The sequence below is a fragment of the Pelecanus crispus genome, chromosome 7 (genome assembly GCF_030463565.1).
Source record: "Pelecanus crispus isolate bPelCri1 chromosome 7, bPelCri1.pri, whole genome shotgun sequence".
NCBI lineage: Eukaryota > Metazoa > Chordata > Aves > Pelecaniformes > Pelecanidae > Pelecanus > Pelecanus crispus.
In genome coordinates this window covers 732,930-751,254 of record NC_134649.1, presented here as the reverse complement: position 1 = coordinate 751,254, position 18,325 = coordinate 732,930, and the positions used below count along the sequence as shown (strand labels likewise).

The 18,325-nt window shown below is 57.9% G+C and overlaps 2 protein-coding genes across 2 annotated transcripts in view; both read right to left on the bottom strand.

Annotated features, from left to right (window-relative positions):
- Positions 1–1,631: 1,631 nt before the first annotated feature.
- CTSH (cathepsin H) lies at positions 1,632–9,548 on the bottom strand. Its single transcript, XM_075713778.1, has 12 exons — positions 9,476–9,548; positions 8,913–8,944; positions 8,717–8,822; positions 8,549–8,619; positions 7,912–8,016; positions 7,524–7,610; positions 6,592–6,647; positions 5,369–5,450; positions 5,211–5,279; positions 4,672–4,778; positions 2,684–2,809; positions 1,632–2,009 (listed from the first exon to the last, which is right to left on the bottom strand). The coding sequence occupies exons 1-12, from the start codon at positions 9,546–9,548 to the stop codon at positions 1,934–1,936; spliced, it is 990 nt and encodes a 329-aa protein (XP_075569893.1). The 3' UTR covers positions 1,632–1,933.
- Positions 9,549–10,798: 1,250 nt separating this feature from the next.
- Positions 10,799–18,325, bottom strand: part of RASGRF1 (Ras protein specific guanine nucleotide releasing factor 1) — a 44,702-nt gene continuing 37,175 nt past the window's right edge. Inside the window, exons 21-27 of the mRNA XM_075714060.1 lie at positions 17,729–17,832; positions 17,274–17,358; positions 16,654–16,851; positions 15,611–15,690; positions 14,404–14,521; positions 14,013–14,081; positions 10,799–10,891 (exon numbers count right to left, since the gene is read on the bottom strand). Coding sequence (XP_075570175.1) covers positions 10,799–10,891; positions 14,013–14,081; positions 14,404–14,521; positions 15,611–15,690; positions 16,654–16,851; positions 17,274–17,358; positions 17,729–17,832 — 747 coding nt within the window. The remainder of the gene's footprint in view (positions 10,892–14,012; positions 14,082–14,403; positions 14,522–15,610; positions 15,691–16,653; positions 16,852–17,273; positions 17,359–17,728; positions 17,833–18,325) is intronic.

The window sequence follows — 18,325 nt, the reverse complement described above, 5'->3', positions numbered from 1 at the left end:
CCACCGCCCGCTCCCCGCCGCCGCCGCCGCCTGGCACCCCCTTCGCATTCGGCGCCAAAACACCGCCCGCCCCGCCCAGCCCCGCCCCATTGGATGGACGCGCCGGAAGCGGAAGTGGCGGTAGGCGCTTCCGTTTCCGTGGCAAAGGCGGGCTTGCGCCCCGCCTCTCGCCACAAAATGGCGGCGGCGCCGCCGCCGGGAAGGGAGGCAGGGCCGAAGAGCGTCTGCCGCAGGCGCTTTAAAACCGGTTACAGAATCACAGAATCGTTGAGGTTGGAAAAGACCTTTCAGATCATCCAGCCCAACCATTAACCTAACATTACCAAGTCCACACTAAACCAGTTCAGGGCAGAGTAGCAATTTCATGTTTCCTGCCTTGGTGGCTGGATTATTTTTAATGAAAGTACGACCAGGAATCACTAAGGTTGGAAAGGATCTCTAAGATCACCAGTCCAACCATCAACCCAACACCCCCATGCCCACTAAACCATGTCCCCAAGTGCCACCTCTGCCCGTTTTTTGAACCCCTCCAGGGATGGGGACTCCCCCACCTCTCTGGGCAGCCTGTTCCATGCTTGACCACTCTTTCCGTGAAGAAATTTTTCCTAATTTCCAACCTAAACCTCCCCAGACACAGCTTGAGCCCATTCCCTCTCATCCTATCGCTTGTTCCTTGGGAGCAGAGCCCGACCCCCCTCCCTGCCCCCTCCTGCCAGGAGCTGCAGAGCGATCAGGTCTCCCCTCAGCCTCCTCTTCTCCAGGCTGAACACCCCCAGCTCCCTCAGCCGCTCCCCACCAGCCCTGTGCTCCAGACCCTGCCCCAGCTCCGCTGCCCTCGTGCTGGCCCCCACACATGTGATGACATGGACGGTCTCAGCCGCCCTCGCACTTCCTAATATCCAATCTAAACCTCCCCTGACACAGGCCGTAAAAATATATAAAAGGAAGTCACGTAGCCCTGGGAAGGTTTTCATGCTTTGTGCCCCCACGCTGCTTGCAGGAGCGGTGGCGGGAGGACGGGGCCGCGGGCAGACGCCCCCGGGGTGGGATCCTGCGCCGCGGTCGGAAATGAAGCCGGTAACGCGCAGGGCCACGGAGAGCACAGCACCACACGCGTGACAAGGCATCTTTATTCAGGCAGTGGCAGATTTTAGCGTGCAATAACAGGCGGCAGAAGTGTCCCCTGCTGACACATGGCCTTCTCTCACCCTCCCGCATTTATAGAAACTATTAGCAATAAGCTTGCTTTCTTCATTGATTCATAAGAGAAAATCGTCCATTTCTTCTCTATTTGCATTAAAATACCCTATTTTTAATAAAAAAAATACTAAACACATTTAATGAAAATAGATAAAACATACAAATCACAGCACTCATCTTTCTCTAGAGAAAGGAAAAATCGGCTTCAAAGAAAATAAAAAAAAATCCCTAAAAGTTACATCTGTTGATTGTGTACACCTGAAGGAAAGGGTGAGCTTTGTCGGGGAAGCGTCTTAAAATTGGGTAACTGCATGGCGTTCCCCCTGTCCGAGCAGACCACCCCACTGCCGACACCACGCCGCAGGGCCCCGGTTTGGACAGGGAGAGCGAGGCACGCCATGAGGCACACCATGAGGCATGGCCATGAGGCACGCCATGAAGCACGCCATGAGGCATGGCCACGAGGCACACCGCGAGCGCACCGCAGCCGCAAGAAGGCAGGAGTCAGGCGCTCGGCACAGGAGCACGCTCGTGTTTGGCTGGGGAGAGGAGACACGGGTCTTCCTACTGCAAGAAGCTGTGTGCAAGCTGAGGGAATCTGCCTGAAGGTAACAACTTTCAGCAGACTGGTATTTCATCTTGTTCTCGCTTTCTTAATTTTAGCATTCAGAAATTCATATATAATCAGTTGTTCCTTTTCCTATGCCCACTTTCCCCAGCCTGCGCTCTCCTCTTACACCTGAGGAATTGGGTAAGATGCACAAGCAGCAAGACCACACATATTCTTGCCACGTTCAATAAGGAAGTACCTAAAAAGAGAAAGGTGTATGAGTGAGTGTTCCCTTCTCCAGCAGAGCCAGCAGGACAGATACCAGCGTAAGACGACTGCTCTCATTATGTGCAAGCTCCTTTCTCATGCCAGCGCAAGGAGCATTTGCTTTGTCACAAGAGCATTGCTCTGTGACAGAGCTGTTACCACCAGCAGTTAGCCAGGCAATGCTATTCCCTGTCCCCCTTATATCACAAACTAGCAGAGTTAGCACCTGGCTCTAAAAAAGTTCACTTGCAGCTGGAAATACTTGCGGAGCTGGAGTGAAAACTGGCTGCCAGCACAACCTGTTCTTCTCTGGCCGCGTGACCGCGGAGGAGGCACGGTGCTCTCCTGGCACCACGCGAACCAGTGCTTACGGCAGCTCTGCGCACGCTGGCCGAGCGCTGGGTGACAACAGCAGAACTACCGATCTAAGGGTCTGCTTGAACTGGTCACCCCAGGACTGGTTTGTAGAGCCACGTCTTCACTACCGAGGCTGGGATGATTTCCCCTGCCTCTTCCTAGAGTATGAAACAGCTGCGAAATTTCAGCTTGAGAGCATAAGGGCGACCTGGGGGCGGATGAGGGCGGGTGGAATCCCATGCACGTGACTGTCCTTTTACCAGGCACAGGGAGACCGTGGTGGGTCCGGTAGCGTTGGGACCTCCTTACCCATCCATGCCCCACAGCGGGCCCCAGGAGTTCTTCACAATCCAGTAAGGATTTCCATTTTCTTCTCCATACCCCACAGCAAGGACAGCATGGTTCACCTTGTCAGGAGTGTGCTCACATCGTGGGCTGCAAAGAAAAGGAAATATAATGCAGATTTGTTACATGAAAAACCAGCCTATAATTAATCATGGATTAGCCCGCATTCTTGATTGCGGTCCAACTGCAAAAAGAACTAATGGATACTTTGAACTTCCAGGTGTGGAGAGCAAGGAGGGAAGCCAAGAACAGGAGATACTGATTACTTCAGACATATCTGAAGTCGAGGTGATAGGCTACATGGACCTTTGATCTGAGCACCTGGTCCGGCCTTTTGTTCAGAATTAACAACGTTGTCACACAAGAATGAGCTACAATGAAAAAAACAAGCAAAGGAATTTTTCCAATGAAAACCAGAAGCTCTTAGTGCATCCCAGTAATGGTTTGTTCTGCCCCAAAGTTCGGGGTACTGTTCCAAATTTTGCACAGGGAACAGCGAGTTCCTCCGTCTAAATACACATTTCTTTGTATTTCCTGTGAATTTCCAGCTTTTAAATTGCACTTGATGAAAGTTACTGCCTGTGATATAAAACAAGACAACACAAGGTACAAGCTCCCATCTCTAGAGCACCTATTTTTAAACATTTTCAAGTTGCAGATAACTAAAAGATCAATAATCCCCACAACAGATTTACTTTTCTTGAATCTGTTAATAGTTGGTCTGGGGAGCATAGGCTGAAACCACTGGAGCATCAGCTATTCCTTACGCTCTGACTTTAAATCTACCTTAGGCTATAAATCTACAAGATAACTTTACTTGGCGTGTTCCTTAAACTGGAACTCTATTACAAAGTATCTTGACCATCTGTCTGCTTTCACATCTTCCTTTTACATCTGCCTGTTGCTGGCAGTTAACTTTGAGATTACTGTCTTTATTGCAACAGCAAAGCCACTCGAACTCACGGTGCTGCCTGCTCCTTCCCTCGCTGCTCCTTGGGGCAGATCACTCATGCTTAGACTCTTAGTTTAATCTTCCCTGCAGCTCTACGTGACTGAGGATTCATTACTCTGAAGTATTTTTCTAGTTCTCTCCAAACACGCACTTTTCCCATTTTTCGCCTAATAGAAATCTATCCTGACGCAGTTAGCTTCCATAGTCTTTCCAAAATACAATAATCATCCTTTTAAGTAGCTTTTTGCCTTGGCTGTAGAGCTGACACAACACTTGAGACCTTCTCCTGCTAGGTCACTTATGTCTCAAACTAATCCTTCATCTCTGCTACTTTTCTTACCCGTCCAGCTGCAGAGAGGGATTGGCATGAGGTGCTCAGGGCCCTGCCTGCGCTGCGGGGAACAGCGACGCAGGGACGCCTGCCTTAATAACGCAGCCTGCAAACCTACCAGCTCGGCTGCGGGGCAGCGCGAGGGCAGCTACGCCGCTCGCCACCACCCCTCCGAGGTCTGGCACTGGAAGAACCGCCCAAATCCCACAGAAACTTCCTTTGGTTAGGGCTCACCCTAAATAAACCAGACATGTTCAGCTGCAACACCTGGGCTGACCCCGCCACCGCCCGCGGCTCAGACACACAGACACACGCAGCAGCCCTGGAACAGGCTTCCCCCCGCTCCGTGGCAGGAGGATCTCCCGAGCTCGTTGACTTTCATTTCATCCCAAATACACGCTGGTCTTCAGCTTGGACTGGCTCCTAGCAGTAAATAGGCCACAAGCACACTGTTCCCTCTTCCCTGTGCTGTGCTCTCATCCCCTGGGAAATCAGTGTTATCAAGGCTCGGTTGACTTATGTTTGCTATTTTCTGTTTAAAAGAAAATGCAAGAACGCAGTCCAGTGTCCCTGTGTCCAGTGCCGCAAAGCGGGAGAAATGGGGATGCGAGCGATTCCAGCCCTTACACCTTCCCCTCGCCCTCACCTCCCAGGCTCAGAAATACTCACTTTGAATAGACTCCTTTTCTGTAGTGCATGAAGTCACTCGTCACCTCGAACGCAAAGCTCACCGGGTTGTGCTTCCCCACAGCTTCTACCATGCCATCCTCGTCATACTGCAGGAAGAGGATCCCAGGTCATTTATCTCATGATTATGCCGGGACCAGTCAGGATCCCCAGACCAGCAGTGAGAGCACAGTGGGGATGGCTAACCCTGCCCTTCTGCTTGCAGACAAGGGAACAAGTGCTGCTTGCAGTGAAAGACAAGACCCAAGACTTTCTTACAGGCTGGAGGTGCACCCACTGCGGAAAGCAGGCACAGAGCCGGTGCCTGTATTTTGACTACAGCACTTCATCGGTGCCACCTTCAGGAAAGGGCGTCAGGGGTGCGCAGGAGAGGAGGAGCGTGCACACCAGCACTCCAAAGAGCGAGCAGGCTGCAGCTTGCACTGCAGAGCCTGGCACACCTCGGGGCACCCGAGCACCTTCCAGGTCAGGCTTGGCACAGGCCTGGAAGTTTGGAAACATAACCCTTGCGGCAGCCTTACCTGTGTGATATTGATAACATCTTTGACAAACGCAATAGCCTTCTCCGGCTGGAACTTGCACGTGCCATTCTGTGCAGACAGAAAGGAACCGGTGTTAAAGCCTGCTCTGGACCCTGCTCTGGTGCTGCAGAAATGCGTCTGAGCCGCGCTGGAAATACCTCGGCCAGGTATGGGTAGGTGTCCTCCCCCATGAGCCCTTTGTTATACAGTATGTATTCAAAGGCTTGGCTTGGCAGGCCCCTGCAAGACAACACAGCCAGAATGCGGATTAATTAGGACGGTAATGCTGCAGCTTCTGCAGAGCAAAGCCATCAACCTTCCCCCGCAGTCCTACAGACCGCTCCCGCAAAGTGGGGGGAAAGGGAAGGACAGCGTGTATCCCAGACCCTCTGGAGGCATAAACTCCAGTCTATTCCTGCAGTATCTCCCTGTCTGGGACTCCCGGCCTAGCCCATCGTGCTGTTTGGCGTGGTCCTACACAGGCACAGGAAGAGCTCATTCTCAGGGGTGCCTAATCCCTGGGGGAAAATGCCAACACGGGAGCCCCGAAGGTGCGAGGCCACCTCGCCCACGCAGCACCCTCCATGCCAGCTCAGCTCTGCAGCCTCGCGCACTGAAAGGGGTTTTTCCGTGACCTCTGTCCAGCCTGGCCGGGGTCCCCGGCTACGCAGCACAGGGGAGGACAAGGGACCCACATCTTTGGCAAGCAGCCGCTTCCTTCCCCGGCGAGCACATCTCGCAGAAGGAAGGAAAGGGGAGCGTGATCAGGGTGTGCTCACAAGGAGAGGACTAAGGAGGAGTCACGAGAAAAATAAAAAGCACCAAGAGTGGTTTTGCTCAGATCCGAACATTCCTCAGGGACCGCTTATCTTACAGAAAACATAAGATTTCTGAAAGCTTTATTTTCTGCCTCCTCTAGCAATGCTAGTAGGAATTTACCAAAGGGGAAGCAGAGGTTTCTGTGGGTTCTTTAAAGCACCATGAGATGCACATGACCCATGAGCAGAGCAACAGATAAAACTCCCCTTGTTTTCCCTGAGTATGTTAAAGCCTAGCTACATAGCACCCGTGACTGTGGGATCAAATTGATTTGTTGTATCAAAACAAGTATCAGAAGAAAAACTAAATAAGAGGAACCACAGAGGTGAGGAAATGCTGGAGATTCAGTGAAACATTCTAACCTCTAGGGAAGGTGAAATTAAAATAAGCACACCAAACCCAACCCAACCCAAAACAGTTTTCCCTGACAAGTCTCAGCCAAGGGGAAACAAAAACCATTCTGAGATCTGCAAGGATCCCAACACTAGATCTTGAGGAAGGCTGTCAATCACGGAACATAAGATACTCTTATTTCTATTCTTTATTACTTTATATTACTTACCCGCTGCAGCCATGGTTGTTAAAAGCCTGAGCGCAGTCAACTAACTGTTGTTCTGCCTACAGAAAAGTTTTTTTGAGTCAGTATATGTTCAAGTGCCTGCATTTGGAATGAGTGAGACAAAACCCATGAGGCAGGCCACCAAAGAGCGCCGGTTTTACCTGTGCAGCTGGCTGTTCACCCGCTGCGAGCTGGAATCACCTGGCTGAACGGCTCCACGTCCCAAGGAGCAGGGTGAGGAAGACGTGGAGCCGGCAGCCCAGGATGCTCCAGCTGCAAGAGGCATTCCTCCCCACGCCTGCCAGGACGGGACACCATCCCACCCTCGGGAGTGCTGGCCAAGATCTCTTTCAAAGGTCAAGTTTGGTTTTAACACTTACACCCCACCCTCAGCTATTCTGGTAAGTCATGTAAGCAGCTACTGTCTTTCTGGTTCTTCGAGAATATAAATCCCCTACAAGTTTAAAAATAAACAGTCTTACAACGTACTGCTTGCAGCAAGCTGTTTTGCAGCAGGGAGCTGCTGCCGGCTGGCCGCACCAGACACGGCTCTAGCCAAGCACGCCTGCTCCCAGAGGCAGGGACCCATCAGCCTCCGGCCCCTCCGGTTTAGTCCTGCTCCAAAAAGGGCTCTGCCCAAGCCTGGGGCAGCGGGACACCCAGACCCGGAGCAGGGATGGGGATAGGCACAGAGAGGGCACAGAGAGCTCCCGGCCATGCTGCCCCACGCCCCCGCAGTAGGGGTGTTCGGCTTGCGGAGAGCTGCAAGGGGTCTGGGGGTGCCTGCCACAGCCACATGCAGCCGCGTACAGCCGGACTCAGAACAAGCAGCCGGCGGCTGTCCCAGGCAGGAGCGGGCTGGCCCCGCCGGCAGCCCCAATGGATAACCAGAGGCAGGAACTGCTGTCAGTGCACAGGAAAGGAAAATCTCTTACCAGAGAGAGGAGCTTTCCTGTCGCAATAGCGATAGCAGACTCCAAACACCCCGTGGTGGAAAAGGTCCAGCAGCTCCCGCAGGCGCCCTGCGTTAGGAACCAGAGAGGAACTGCTTCGTAATGTGCCGCGGGGTCACTGGCCTCCCCGAAACACCAGGGCTGGGGCAGAAGGGCACGCCAGGAGCACAGCGCTTCTACTCCCCACCGGCAGCCGGGCTTCGCCTTCCGCTCGTCCCCTGCCCAAAGCTGCCCTGGCCACCCCCGGCCAGCCTTGCCCCTGCGGCACGCACACCCCAGCCCTCCTGCCCCCGGCACGGTGCCCTGCCTGCAGTGGTAGCCCCTCTCCCGGCAGGCTCTTGGTGCATCACTGATGACACACGCTCCTCACCTGGTTCTTCACGGGCGTCACGTAATTCCCCTTCTTCCTCCAGTCGATGGAGTCAGGATACGGCCCGGAGCTGCGCAAGAAGTTCCCCTTCGTGGCCGAGCAGTTCTGCAAGCGAGGTGGGAGGGCTGCGGCAAGCCACCGTCCCGGGAGATGGTGGCCCACGGACGGCCACCCTCCCCGGGGCGGAGGGAGCGGCGACTGCCGCGCTGCGTGCGCAGCTCGGGCCCGCTGCACGGCACCCACCGCAGCTGCGGGGACCTGGGCCAGCCCTGGGAGAGCAGGGCCAGCCCGCAGCGGTGCCCGAGCTGCTCGGGGAACTCCTAACTCCCCAAAGAGCCGGAACAGGCCTGAAGTCTGCCCACAAAAATATAAATCAGCCTGCAAAGCTGAAAGCAGAAGTGGCAATTCAGCTAGAGCCAGGCTCAGGCGGCTGACAGCCGGGACGGAAGGGGATGTGGGGCTCACCTCGCTCTTACCCGGGCTCCGGCGGGACAGGGCACCGCGCGTTTCGGGCCGCGCAGCGACGGGGTGCCGACCCGCGCGTGGGTGCAGCGCGGCGCAGAGCCCCCCGCGGCTCGGGGGCCGCCGTCCTGCCGGACCCCCTCCTCCCCGCCGGCGGCACGCTCCCGTCACCTACCTGGGGCTCTCTCCACAGGTGCAGTTTTTTAAATTCAGCGAAGGTCAGATCTGAGAACTGGTTCAGGCTCACTACAAGAGGGAGGGGAGGGGAAGGCCTCGCTCGCCAAGGGTCGCGGGTCAAAGCGAGAGGACGGGCGGGCCGGGGGGGCTGGGGAGCGGCTCCTACTCTGGAAGCTGTGGTTGCCGGCGTTGTGCTCCTCGATCCGCCGCTTGTTGCCCAGGAAGACGCGCAGCCTGCGGGGGTACTCGCCCGGGCCGTACCGCCGGTTGTTCTGCGGGGACAGGGCCCGTCAGCCGCGGCCCCCGGCCCGGCCCGGCCCTGCCCACCGCGGCCCGCAGCGGAGGCGCCCCCGGGGCTTCACCTGCAGCATCCAGGCCTTGAACTGCAGCTCCTCTGCGGGAGAGAGCGGGAGGCGGTCAGCGGCTGCCCCGGCACGGCACGGCACGGCACGGCACGGCCCGGCTCCCCCGCCGCCGCCCCGCCACAGCCGCGGGCCCCGGCCTGGAGAGCGCCCGGGGCGCCGAGCCCGGCCGAGGGGAGCCGAACCGAGCCGAGGGGAGCCGAACCGAACTGAGCCCTGCCGAGGGGAGCCGAGCCCTGCCGAGGGGAGCCGAACCGAGCCGAGGGGAGCCGAACCGAGCCGAGGGGAGCCGAACCGAACTGAGCCCTGCCGAGGGGAGCCGAGCCCTGCCGAGGGGAGCCGAACCGAGCCGAGGGGAGCCGAACCGAACTGAGCCCTGCCGAGGGGAGCCGAGCCCTGCCGAGGGGAGCCGAACCGAGCCGAGGGGAGCCGAACCGAGCCGAGGGGAGCCGAACCGAGCCGAGGGGAGCCGAACCGAGCCGAGCCCTCCCGAGGGGAGCCGAACCGAGCCGAGGGGAGCCGAACCGAGCCGAGCCCCCCGTCCCCTCCCGGTGCCCGTTCACCTTCGGCGGAGGGAGCCCAGGCGCCGGCGGGCACCAGGAGCGCGGCCGCAGCCAGCAGCGCGGCCCAGCCCATGTCCGCGCCGAGCCGAGCCGAACCGGGCCGAACGGAGCCGAACCGGGCCCAGCGGGGCCGAGCGGAGCCGAACCGGGCCCAGCGGGGCCGAGCGGAGCCGAACCGGGCCGAGCGGAGCCGAACTGGGCCGAGCAGAGCCGAGCGGAGCCCAGCCGAGCTGAGCTGAGCCGAGCCTCCGCCGGAGGGGCGTGGCAGGGGGCGTGGCAGGGGGCGTGGCAGGGGGCGTGGCAGCCCGCCCCCGCGGGGGGTGGGAGGGGGCTGCGGGTCCGGCCTTGACCCGCCGATAAAAACACCCCAAGTCCCGGTTCACCCTGAGATAGAATAGATTTATTAGCAAGAGGTAATCAGGAAACATATATTTTTACAAAAAAATGGAAATATTTTTCCAAACAAGCTGTAAGTTGAAATAGTTTTAGGGCTTGAAAGAGAATTCTCATACCACGAGGTATTGCTTACAGCAAAAGTGTTCTGGTTGTTAGAGTGGAGCATGCCTGCCACTGTAAAGTTAAACTGTGTTTATATACTGTACAATGTAAAAAATACATGGTAATATTCACAGAATAAGCACTACATTACTATATTCCTGCTAGAAGGTGGTTAGACAGGATTACAGTATATGTAATAAAAACACTCGGTCATCTTTTTCTAACTCTACATCATGTTACTCATAGTGGTCACAAGGTATACGGATCTACAGCATATCAACAGAAGCTTGTCGTGAGCCGCACGCAGCGAGGAGGCTCAAAGGGACGTTTCCATCTTCCCGACTCGGGCGGGACCGGGGGGCAGCGGCCCAGAGGCCCCCGGCGCCGGGGCGGCTTCGCGCCGAGGGATGAACCTTCACGTGTTCTCCTGCCCCGCCTCGCAGAGTTTGCCCAGGGCTGCTCCTGCCGCCACCGCCTGAGCGGGAGCTGCTCCGCGCTGCCCCGCGGGGACGCGCGGGGTCACCTGCCCCACCGCCAGCCCCCTCGAGAAGAACAAATGACAAAAAAAAAAAAAAGTAAAAAAAAAAAAAAAAAAAGTAACATCGGCGAAAAGAAACCGGGACTCCAGCAAAGTGTCGATGCGTCAAATCTTAAACGATGCGGGAAAACCCTACGCGAGGTCTACTGCGGCCTAAAGAACGAGGGGGGCGGTTTGCTTGGAGAAGCACATACGTGGAAGTCACTCCAGGGCGTCCAACAGAAACAGAGATATATACAGTATGGTATAGCGTGTGTACACCAGCAGCCGCCGGCCACTGCTCCGGCTCAAGAAGGCAGTTTGGGCTCTATTCGCAGAGAAGCTTCGTAAAGGGTCTCTTCGTCCATCACAAACGACTGGTCCAGCAGGTACTGCGTCACCTGGAAAAGCGAGAGCCAAACCGTTAGCAGGGAGCACTCACCTCTGCTGCAGCCGGTGATGAACGCCGAAATTGGGAAATGATGAGGGCCTGAGCGGTAAACGACGAGTCGCGGAGGAGCGCCCGCGGTTCCTGCCAACCGACACGGGCATCGCGTGTGCTTATCTCATCCCAGGGTTGCAAAGTCCCGCCCGGTCCCCAGCTGCTCTTCTGTTTTTCTTGCTTAGTTTTTCTCTCTTGTACTATTTTATCAGCCACAAAGTTCTGTTGAGAACACAAAACCCTGATAATTCAGGCATTGCACAAGTGGAGAACGACATTCTTGCTGCAGAACGCTGCTGACAGGGCAGGACTTCTGCTCCGGTGCTAGCAGAAAATCTGCTCCGGTGCTAGCAGAAAATCTGCTCGTAATTCCTGGCAGGTTTTTCCCAAATGACTTTCTGGTGTCATCAGCAGTGCGGCGTGCGCGGCTGATGCCGAAGACGGGCACAGCCCATGCCGGGGCAAGGCGCCGTGCCTGGGGCTCGGAGCCGGCCAGCGCGAGGAGCAGCCGGCAGCAGAACCTTTGCCCGGGAAGCGCCGGCAGCGCAGACGGGGCCTCATCCCATCACCCGCAAGAGCGTCCGGGAGCTTCCCTACGGCTGCATCCCACCGCTGCGGGGAGACAGGGCGATGCACGGCCACGCACGGCCCTGCCCGCGCTACCCTTCCCCGCTGCACTCGGCGTTGGCGTTTTCAGCCGGGTTTCTCGGGGCGGTGGGCTGCTTTCACGAACACCGACCTTCCTGAGCCGGAGAGGCTGGGAGGAGGCAGGGGCTACCTGGGGTGCCCGGTTGGGAAAAGGCTGCGGCGTGAGCCCAGCCCCAGGCAGGCACCGACGGTGCGGAGGGCAGGGCTGGGGCTGCAGAGGCTGAAATCAGAGCCCCGACCTCCGCCAGCCCAGGCAGGGGCCATGGGGCAGGGCTGGGGCTGCCCCTGCCACCGCACGCGGAAACCGGCGCCTTCGGAGGGCGGCTTGGCCCGGCCCGATCACCAACGCCGCAGACGGGGCACCGGGAAGGTTCGGCAGACGCCGACGGCTGTTTCGGTTTGCTGCTTCTGGAGAAGAGCGGTTCCGGAGACGGTGGAAACCCCCGCAGCAACCGGCCCAGCTCCCGGATGGCTCTGCGGTGCTGCGGCAGAGGAAGTGCGAGGGCGGCTGAGACCGTCCATGTCATCACATGTGTGGGGGCCAGCACGAGGGCAGCGGAGCTGGGGCAGGGTCTGGAGCACGGGGCTGGTGGGGAGCGGCTGAGGGAGCTGGGGGTGTTCAGCCTGGAGAAGAGGAGGCTGAGGGGAGACCTGATCGCTCTGCAGCTCCTGGCAGGAGGGGGCAGGGAGGGGGGTCGGGCTCTTCTCCCAAGGAACAGTGATAGGACGAGAGGGAATGGGCTCAAGCTGCATCAGGGGGGGTTTAGGTTGGATATTAGGAAAAATTTGTCCATAGAAAGAGTGGTCAAGCACTGGAACAGGCTGCCCAGAGAGGTGGGGGAGTCCCCATCCCTGGAGGGGTTCAAAAAACGGGCAGAGGTGGCACTTGGGGACATGGTTTAGTGGGCATGGGGGTGTTGGGGTGATGGTTGGGCTGGTGATCTTAGAGCTCCTTTCCAACCTTAGTGATTCCCAGTTTTCCTTTCATTAAGAAATAATCCAGCCACCAAGCCAGGAAACATGAAATTAATTATTCCTCTCCCCTTAATTGGTTTAGTGTGGACTTGGCAGTGTTAGGTTAATGGTTGGACTGGATGATCTGAAAGGTCTTTTCCAACCTCAAGGATTCTGTGATTCCATGAGGCAGAGGCCGCCCAGCACCAGGCTGCGGGGGGAGTGGGACACGCTCTGCTCCCAGCCCGCGCCCCCAGCCTGGGGAGAGGGGTGCTCCCCCGAAAGAGCTGTTTCTCAGCGTCCCCAGGGTGGGCTCTGCCGGTGCCGGGATACCGCCGCTGCGCGCAGGCTGCTGGGAGGGGCCTGGCTGTGCAGGCAAGGAGCAGTGCCCGCATTTTATAAACACGCAGAGCAGCCCCAGGAGCTCTCTGGCCATCCACCATGCTGCCCGCCCTGCCTGACGGCCATCGCATCCCGGCGTTGCTGCTGTCTACAGCAATGCCTCTGCTGCAGCATCCTGGGGGAGGCACGGGGGAGCCTGCTGCAGCCCCTGCAGCCGCCCTCCGTCCCCTACACCGCGGCCGACAGCCTCCAGCAAGGCACAGGCGCTGCTCCCGGCGCAGAGGCACCAGCCACGCTCCTGCTGCAGCGGGCGGGCAGCAAAGGGCAGGGGAGCGCAGGGTGCGAGGGCAGTGGTCCCAGGAGCCACCGACACTTGTTACTCATTCCCGTGGAAGGGTGCCGTGGATGGGGAAAGGGACAGCTGCTCGTTCCACCTCCAGGTAAGACACGAGCTCTGGCTGAGCTCAAGTCCTGGAGCTGCTCTGCTGCAGGACGGGGACCTCTGCAGCAAGACCCACGCCCACGCTCTCGCAGCGCGCAGGTCTCTGCCTCGGCCGATGTTTGCCCAAAAGCAGCTCACAGCGGAGGACGGCTCCATCGCCGGCACCCACGCGCTGCCAGGAGCCCTTCCAGGCTGCTCCCTCACCGTGCTGCCCAACCACGGCACCAGCTCGGCACGACTGTGCCAGGCTGCTTCCCCCCGTGCCCACGATTGCGGTGGCGTGCAGAAAGAACCAGAGTGAAACGGCAGCGGCTGTTTGCTGGGAAGAAATGGCAGCAAAGCTAAGGACAGGCAGGGACAGCGCTGACTCGTCCTGGCCAAGGCTCAGGCGGCGGGGAGCTGCATCCTTTCGCTCTGCCAGCAACGCCGTGTGGGCATTCTATGGTTTGCGTGGCATGAGAGGACCGGAGCAGGGGGATCGCTACCCATCTCCCGTGCCCGACCCCTCCGTTATGCCTCGCCTGACACAACCCCCCCACCTGCACTGGTTCTGCTCCCTTTTTGGAGTTAAATTTCTTACAGAAGCATCAAATCTTCCCTGATGGAGCTGCCAGAAATTGAAGGCTGCTTAGACACTGCAATTGGAGCGGGAGACGAAGAGAGGGAGCGCGTGGTTCTCGGGACAAAGCCGTACCTTAGGCTGGTGCTCAATCTTGTAGGAGGTTTGCTGGAACTGGCGGATCTCTCTTATGATGTGTGAAATCTGTCCGGAGATAAAACACAGAAGCTGTTTACAGCACAGCCGGCACCACCGGCACCGCGTCCCGGTGCCTGGGAGTGCGACGGGCAGCCGGTGGAGCACACTCCATCCGCACCTTTCAACCACGGCACGAGGCAAAGGGCTTTTGTGTTTCATCCAGACACATCCTCACCCGGGACAACCCCGGCTGCGTGCACGCATGCAGGGGCACACGTGCGGCTGCCCGCTGCTGCGTGGATGACGGCCGGCTGCGGGGACTGAGCGGGGTGAGCACGGACCCAGCCGGCACCGCGGCACCAAGCCGCATCGCTCCAACAAGACTCACCATCCTCATTTTGGAGAAGTTCACCAGGCCGTCCTCGGTGTAATTCGGGGTCCCCTCCTCGATGAACGCCAGGTCGGTCAGGTACATTCCCAGGTAGGGGACGCATGGAGGGTCACAACTTTGGGAGCAAACCAGAAACAAATAAAGAAAAATGCCTTACTCTGGGGCTTGAGCAGGGAGGAGGGCTGGACTCCACAGTTAAAATGTGAGGGATTCTTTCTAATATACAGAAACCCTGGAAGGAAGCCGCTCCGGGGATGCGTGCTGGTCTCCTGGGCCGCATCCTGCAGCCGCCGTCCCTGCGGGCAGGGCAGGACAAACACGAGCTGCGGCCGTGCCCCGCACGAAGCCGCGGGCTGCAGGAGATGAGGCAGGGGCAGCTTCGGCACAGACTTCGACGCTTCCCCTGCCAGGCTCGGCCCCTGCAGCCAGCGAGACCCCCGCAGCCAGCGAGACCCCCGCCAAGAGCCAAGGGCAGTGCAGGCGCTGGGCTTGCCCCCCACCCTTCACCCCGCGCCCCAGCCCGGTCCCCCAGGGAAGATCCCCATGCGCTGCTGACGGGACGCGGCCCGCGGCTGTCTGCCATGCACGGTGATGCACAAACCCGTGGGCGTGCACCAGCTCCAGGGCAGCTCAGCACCCCACTCCCCACCCACCCACGGCACCGGGCTCCTCGACTGCGGGACCAAGCGAACACCAAGTAACGACGATTTGGGGAGCCTGAGCGCTGGCAGAGGAGCCCGATGCCATCCGGCTGCTGTCGCAGCTCTGCCGTGCCATGCTCTCGCTCGGGAGCCACGCCGGTGCTGCCGATAAGGTCCACGCTAGCTGGAGTGACGTGCACTGGCCAGTGGGAAACCGTAGCTAAATACGGTACATTCTGGGGTTTAAACTATGGGTCTGTAAGGCGAGGGGGGAAAAAAGTTTCCCGGTGTCTGGCAATGATTTGCCCCTTTGCAATCCCGTTTATTCACGTCTTTCCACTCTGCTGCTGAAAGGAGCAGCTCATGACTCGGGATCGCCTTGCAAGCCACTGCCCTGTGCCTGCTAAACACGACACGCACTAGCGCAGGCTCCAAAATGATCCTGTGAGCAAAGCCCCAGCCCGCAGCGCGGGAGCCGGGCTGGGATCCAGCTCCCCTGCCACCGCGGGCGCCCCGGGCCGGCCGGCGCAGCAGGCGCAGGAGGAGAATCGTCGTTCACTCACTTTTTCAGTGCCTCCCTCAGGTTCTTGAACCTGCCCTCCGACGACACCAGCTTTTGTAGCTTATCGATCAGAGCCTTCGTCTGCAAGAAACCCAAAGTGTCGCTTGGGGAAGGCCCTGGAAGGAACCCCCATCCCCGCGGCAGGGTCGCTCCCCTCCCGCCCTGCCCGCGGCAGCCACCGAGGCACGTCCCCCCCCCGTCCAGCTGCTCGACACCTTTGCAGGTACAAAATCTGCCCTGGCCCCAGGTGACATCCAGAGCTGCTGAGCAAGCACTCGAAAGCAAAGTTCCTCCAACACGTAATAAAGACCGGCTATGCACTTGTTGCCTTCCCCTCCCTCCCACCTTTGCCTTCACCAGTGCCTGTTTTAATTTACAGGTTTATGCAAGAAAAAAGATGGTGTTTCAGATTCAGAGGAGCCCACACAGCCGTTCTGGCTCGGCAGCCCCTGAATTCCGTCAGGCTCCGCACCGTGCAGGTACAAGCTATTTCTGTACCAAGCAACTCAACACAAGAATTCATTTTGCTCATGCATAATTGGTCCGAGAAGCCCAGAAAACCAGTTTAAAGAAGCATCTCTGTGTGTGCATACAGCTACAGTGACTCTTTAGGAAAGGTTTCTTTAGCTGCGTATCTGACCCGCAGGATGAATAAACCCGACAGCAAGGCAGGGTCTTGCTTGAGCACCACCTCCCTCCCGGGAAAGACTTAGAATCATAGAATCATCGAATCATTTAGGTTGGAAAAGACATTTAAGATCAGCCAGTCCAGCCATTAGCCTAACACTACCAAGTCCACACTAAACCAATTAAGGGGAGAGTAGCAACCCTGTGCCTCCTGGCTTGGTGGCTGGATCATTTATAATGAAAGTAAAAACTAGGAATCATCAAGATTGGGAAGGACCTCTAAGATCATCATGAAAAACCTTACCGCGTTTTCTGATTTTTTCAATGCATGTGTCTCATGTCATCCCACCACCATCCCGCGTAGCCCACCAAAGCCTCCCCTGCCTCCCCAGAAGAGGGTCAGCCCCGCGCCCCTACCTGCTTGGAGACCTTGAGCCAGGTTTTCTTCAGGCGGAAGATGGCACTGCGGTTGAGGGAGGAGGTGATCTCCAGCACCGCGTTGTAGTTGTGCAGGCACCTGCAGATGTCCGCCACCGCCACCCACTTCTCGATGGCGCTCACCCGCGCGTTGATCTCCTCGTTCCGCAGGATCTCCGACGCTATCAAGTTACTGACCTTTGGGGAGACACCGGGCCCAGCCCACGCGTCAGGAGGACTTTGGACAACAGCTACGCGCCCTCCAGCCTCGCAGCAATTTTTAAGAAGATTTCCCTTCATGGCAGTAGCCCCAGCAGGAGCAACTGCACCAGGAGATGCTCCACCTGCAACGGGTCCCCAAGGCACGTAGCGTCCATGGAGAGCGGCTGGGGGCCGATACAGCTCGTACGTAGAATATCATAGAATCATTTAGGTTGGAAAAGACCTTTAAGATCACCCAGTCCAACCATTAACCTACACTACCAAGTCTACTCTAAGCCAATCAAGGGTAGACCAGACTAAACCATGTCCCCAAGTGCCACATCTACCCATTTTTTGAACACTTCCAGGGCTGCCTCACCTCTGCCCGTCTCCCTGTCCCCTGCCGTGGCTGCACTTACGTCATTAAAGTGTTTTGTGTTCTTCATGATGTAAGGAGTCCTTTCGTTCTTCTCAAGCTTCATCCAACCTTGCCCAAAGAACTCTCTGCAAACAACAAGGTCCGGATCAACATTTATTTCCCGTTTTTCTGGGACACCCAAGCCCTACAAGCTCCGCTGCACCCACATGGGACGGAGCTGCCGGGGCCCTCGCTGCCGGAAAGGGACCGCATGGTTGCACTTGAGAGTGCGATGGACGTGGGAGGCTCTCCCTGGCCGCCCACCCCGGGGACACCAGCAGAAGAGCCACAGGGTCAGGCCTCAGATCTGGGCTCAGCCTGGGCAAAGCAGGCGGCAGCCGGGAAGGGTTTGCACCCTCTGCGTTTAGCCCGGGCCAGGCTGGCTGCAGGGGAGCAGGCGGCCGCAGAGCCCTGGGCGACCAGAACACGCTTTCCTCACTCGTGGGGATCACTCACTCATACGGGATCTTCTTGAAGACCAGGTGATCCAGCAGCGTCAGCTGTTCTGCGATTTCCAGGGCTGAGTGGTTTTCAAAAGGTTCTGCTTTGACTCCCTCAGCCTGAGCGACAAAGGCAACGACGAGGGCTCCTTGGTTAAGAGCATCGTAAGATTTTTTACATTTCATGCGCATAAAATCAAAGCCGAAGTCGCCTCCAATACCAAGAAATCCACTGAGTGCAACGACTCTGCTCTGCAAGCAGCCCCAGAGAGCTCACGCGGCAGAGGGGAGCCGGGCCGTGTCCCCGGTCCCGAGCGGGGCCGGGGGGTCCCAAGCCAAAGGCTTTTCCCCACCGGCACCGGCGTGCGTGGTTCCGCACCGGCCCGACGGGCCAGGGGCACCGCATCCCACATCCCGCCAGCGCTGAGAAGCGCCAGCTTCACACAGCCCTGCGAACCCGACGGGGTTAATTACGTTATCATCCCGGCACATGTACAAACACAAAATTAACTAATCTTCTCCATTTAAGTAATTAGGTGTCGGCCGTGGAACAGATCCCCGCACACCGACTTCTGCAACCGCTGGCTTTTTGCTCTACATCTGTTTAATTAAT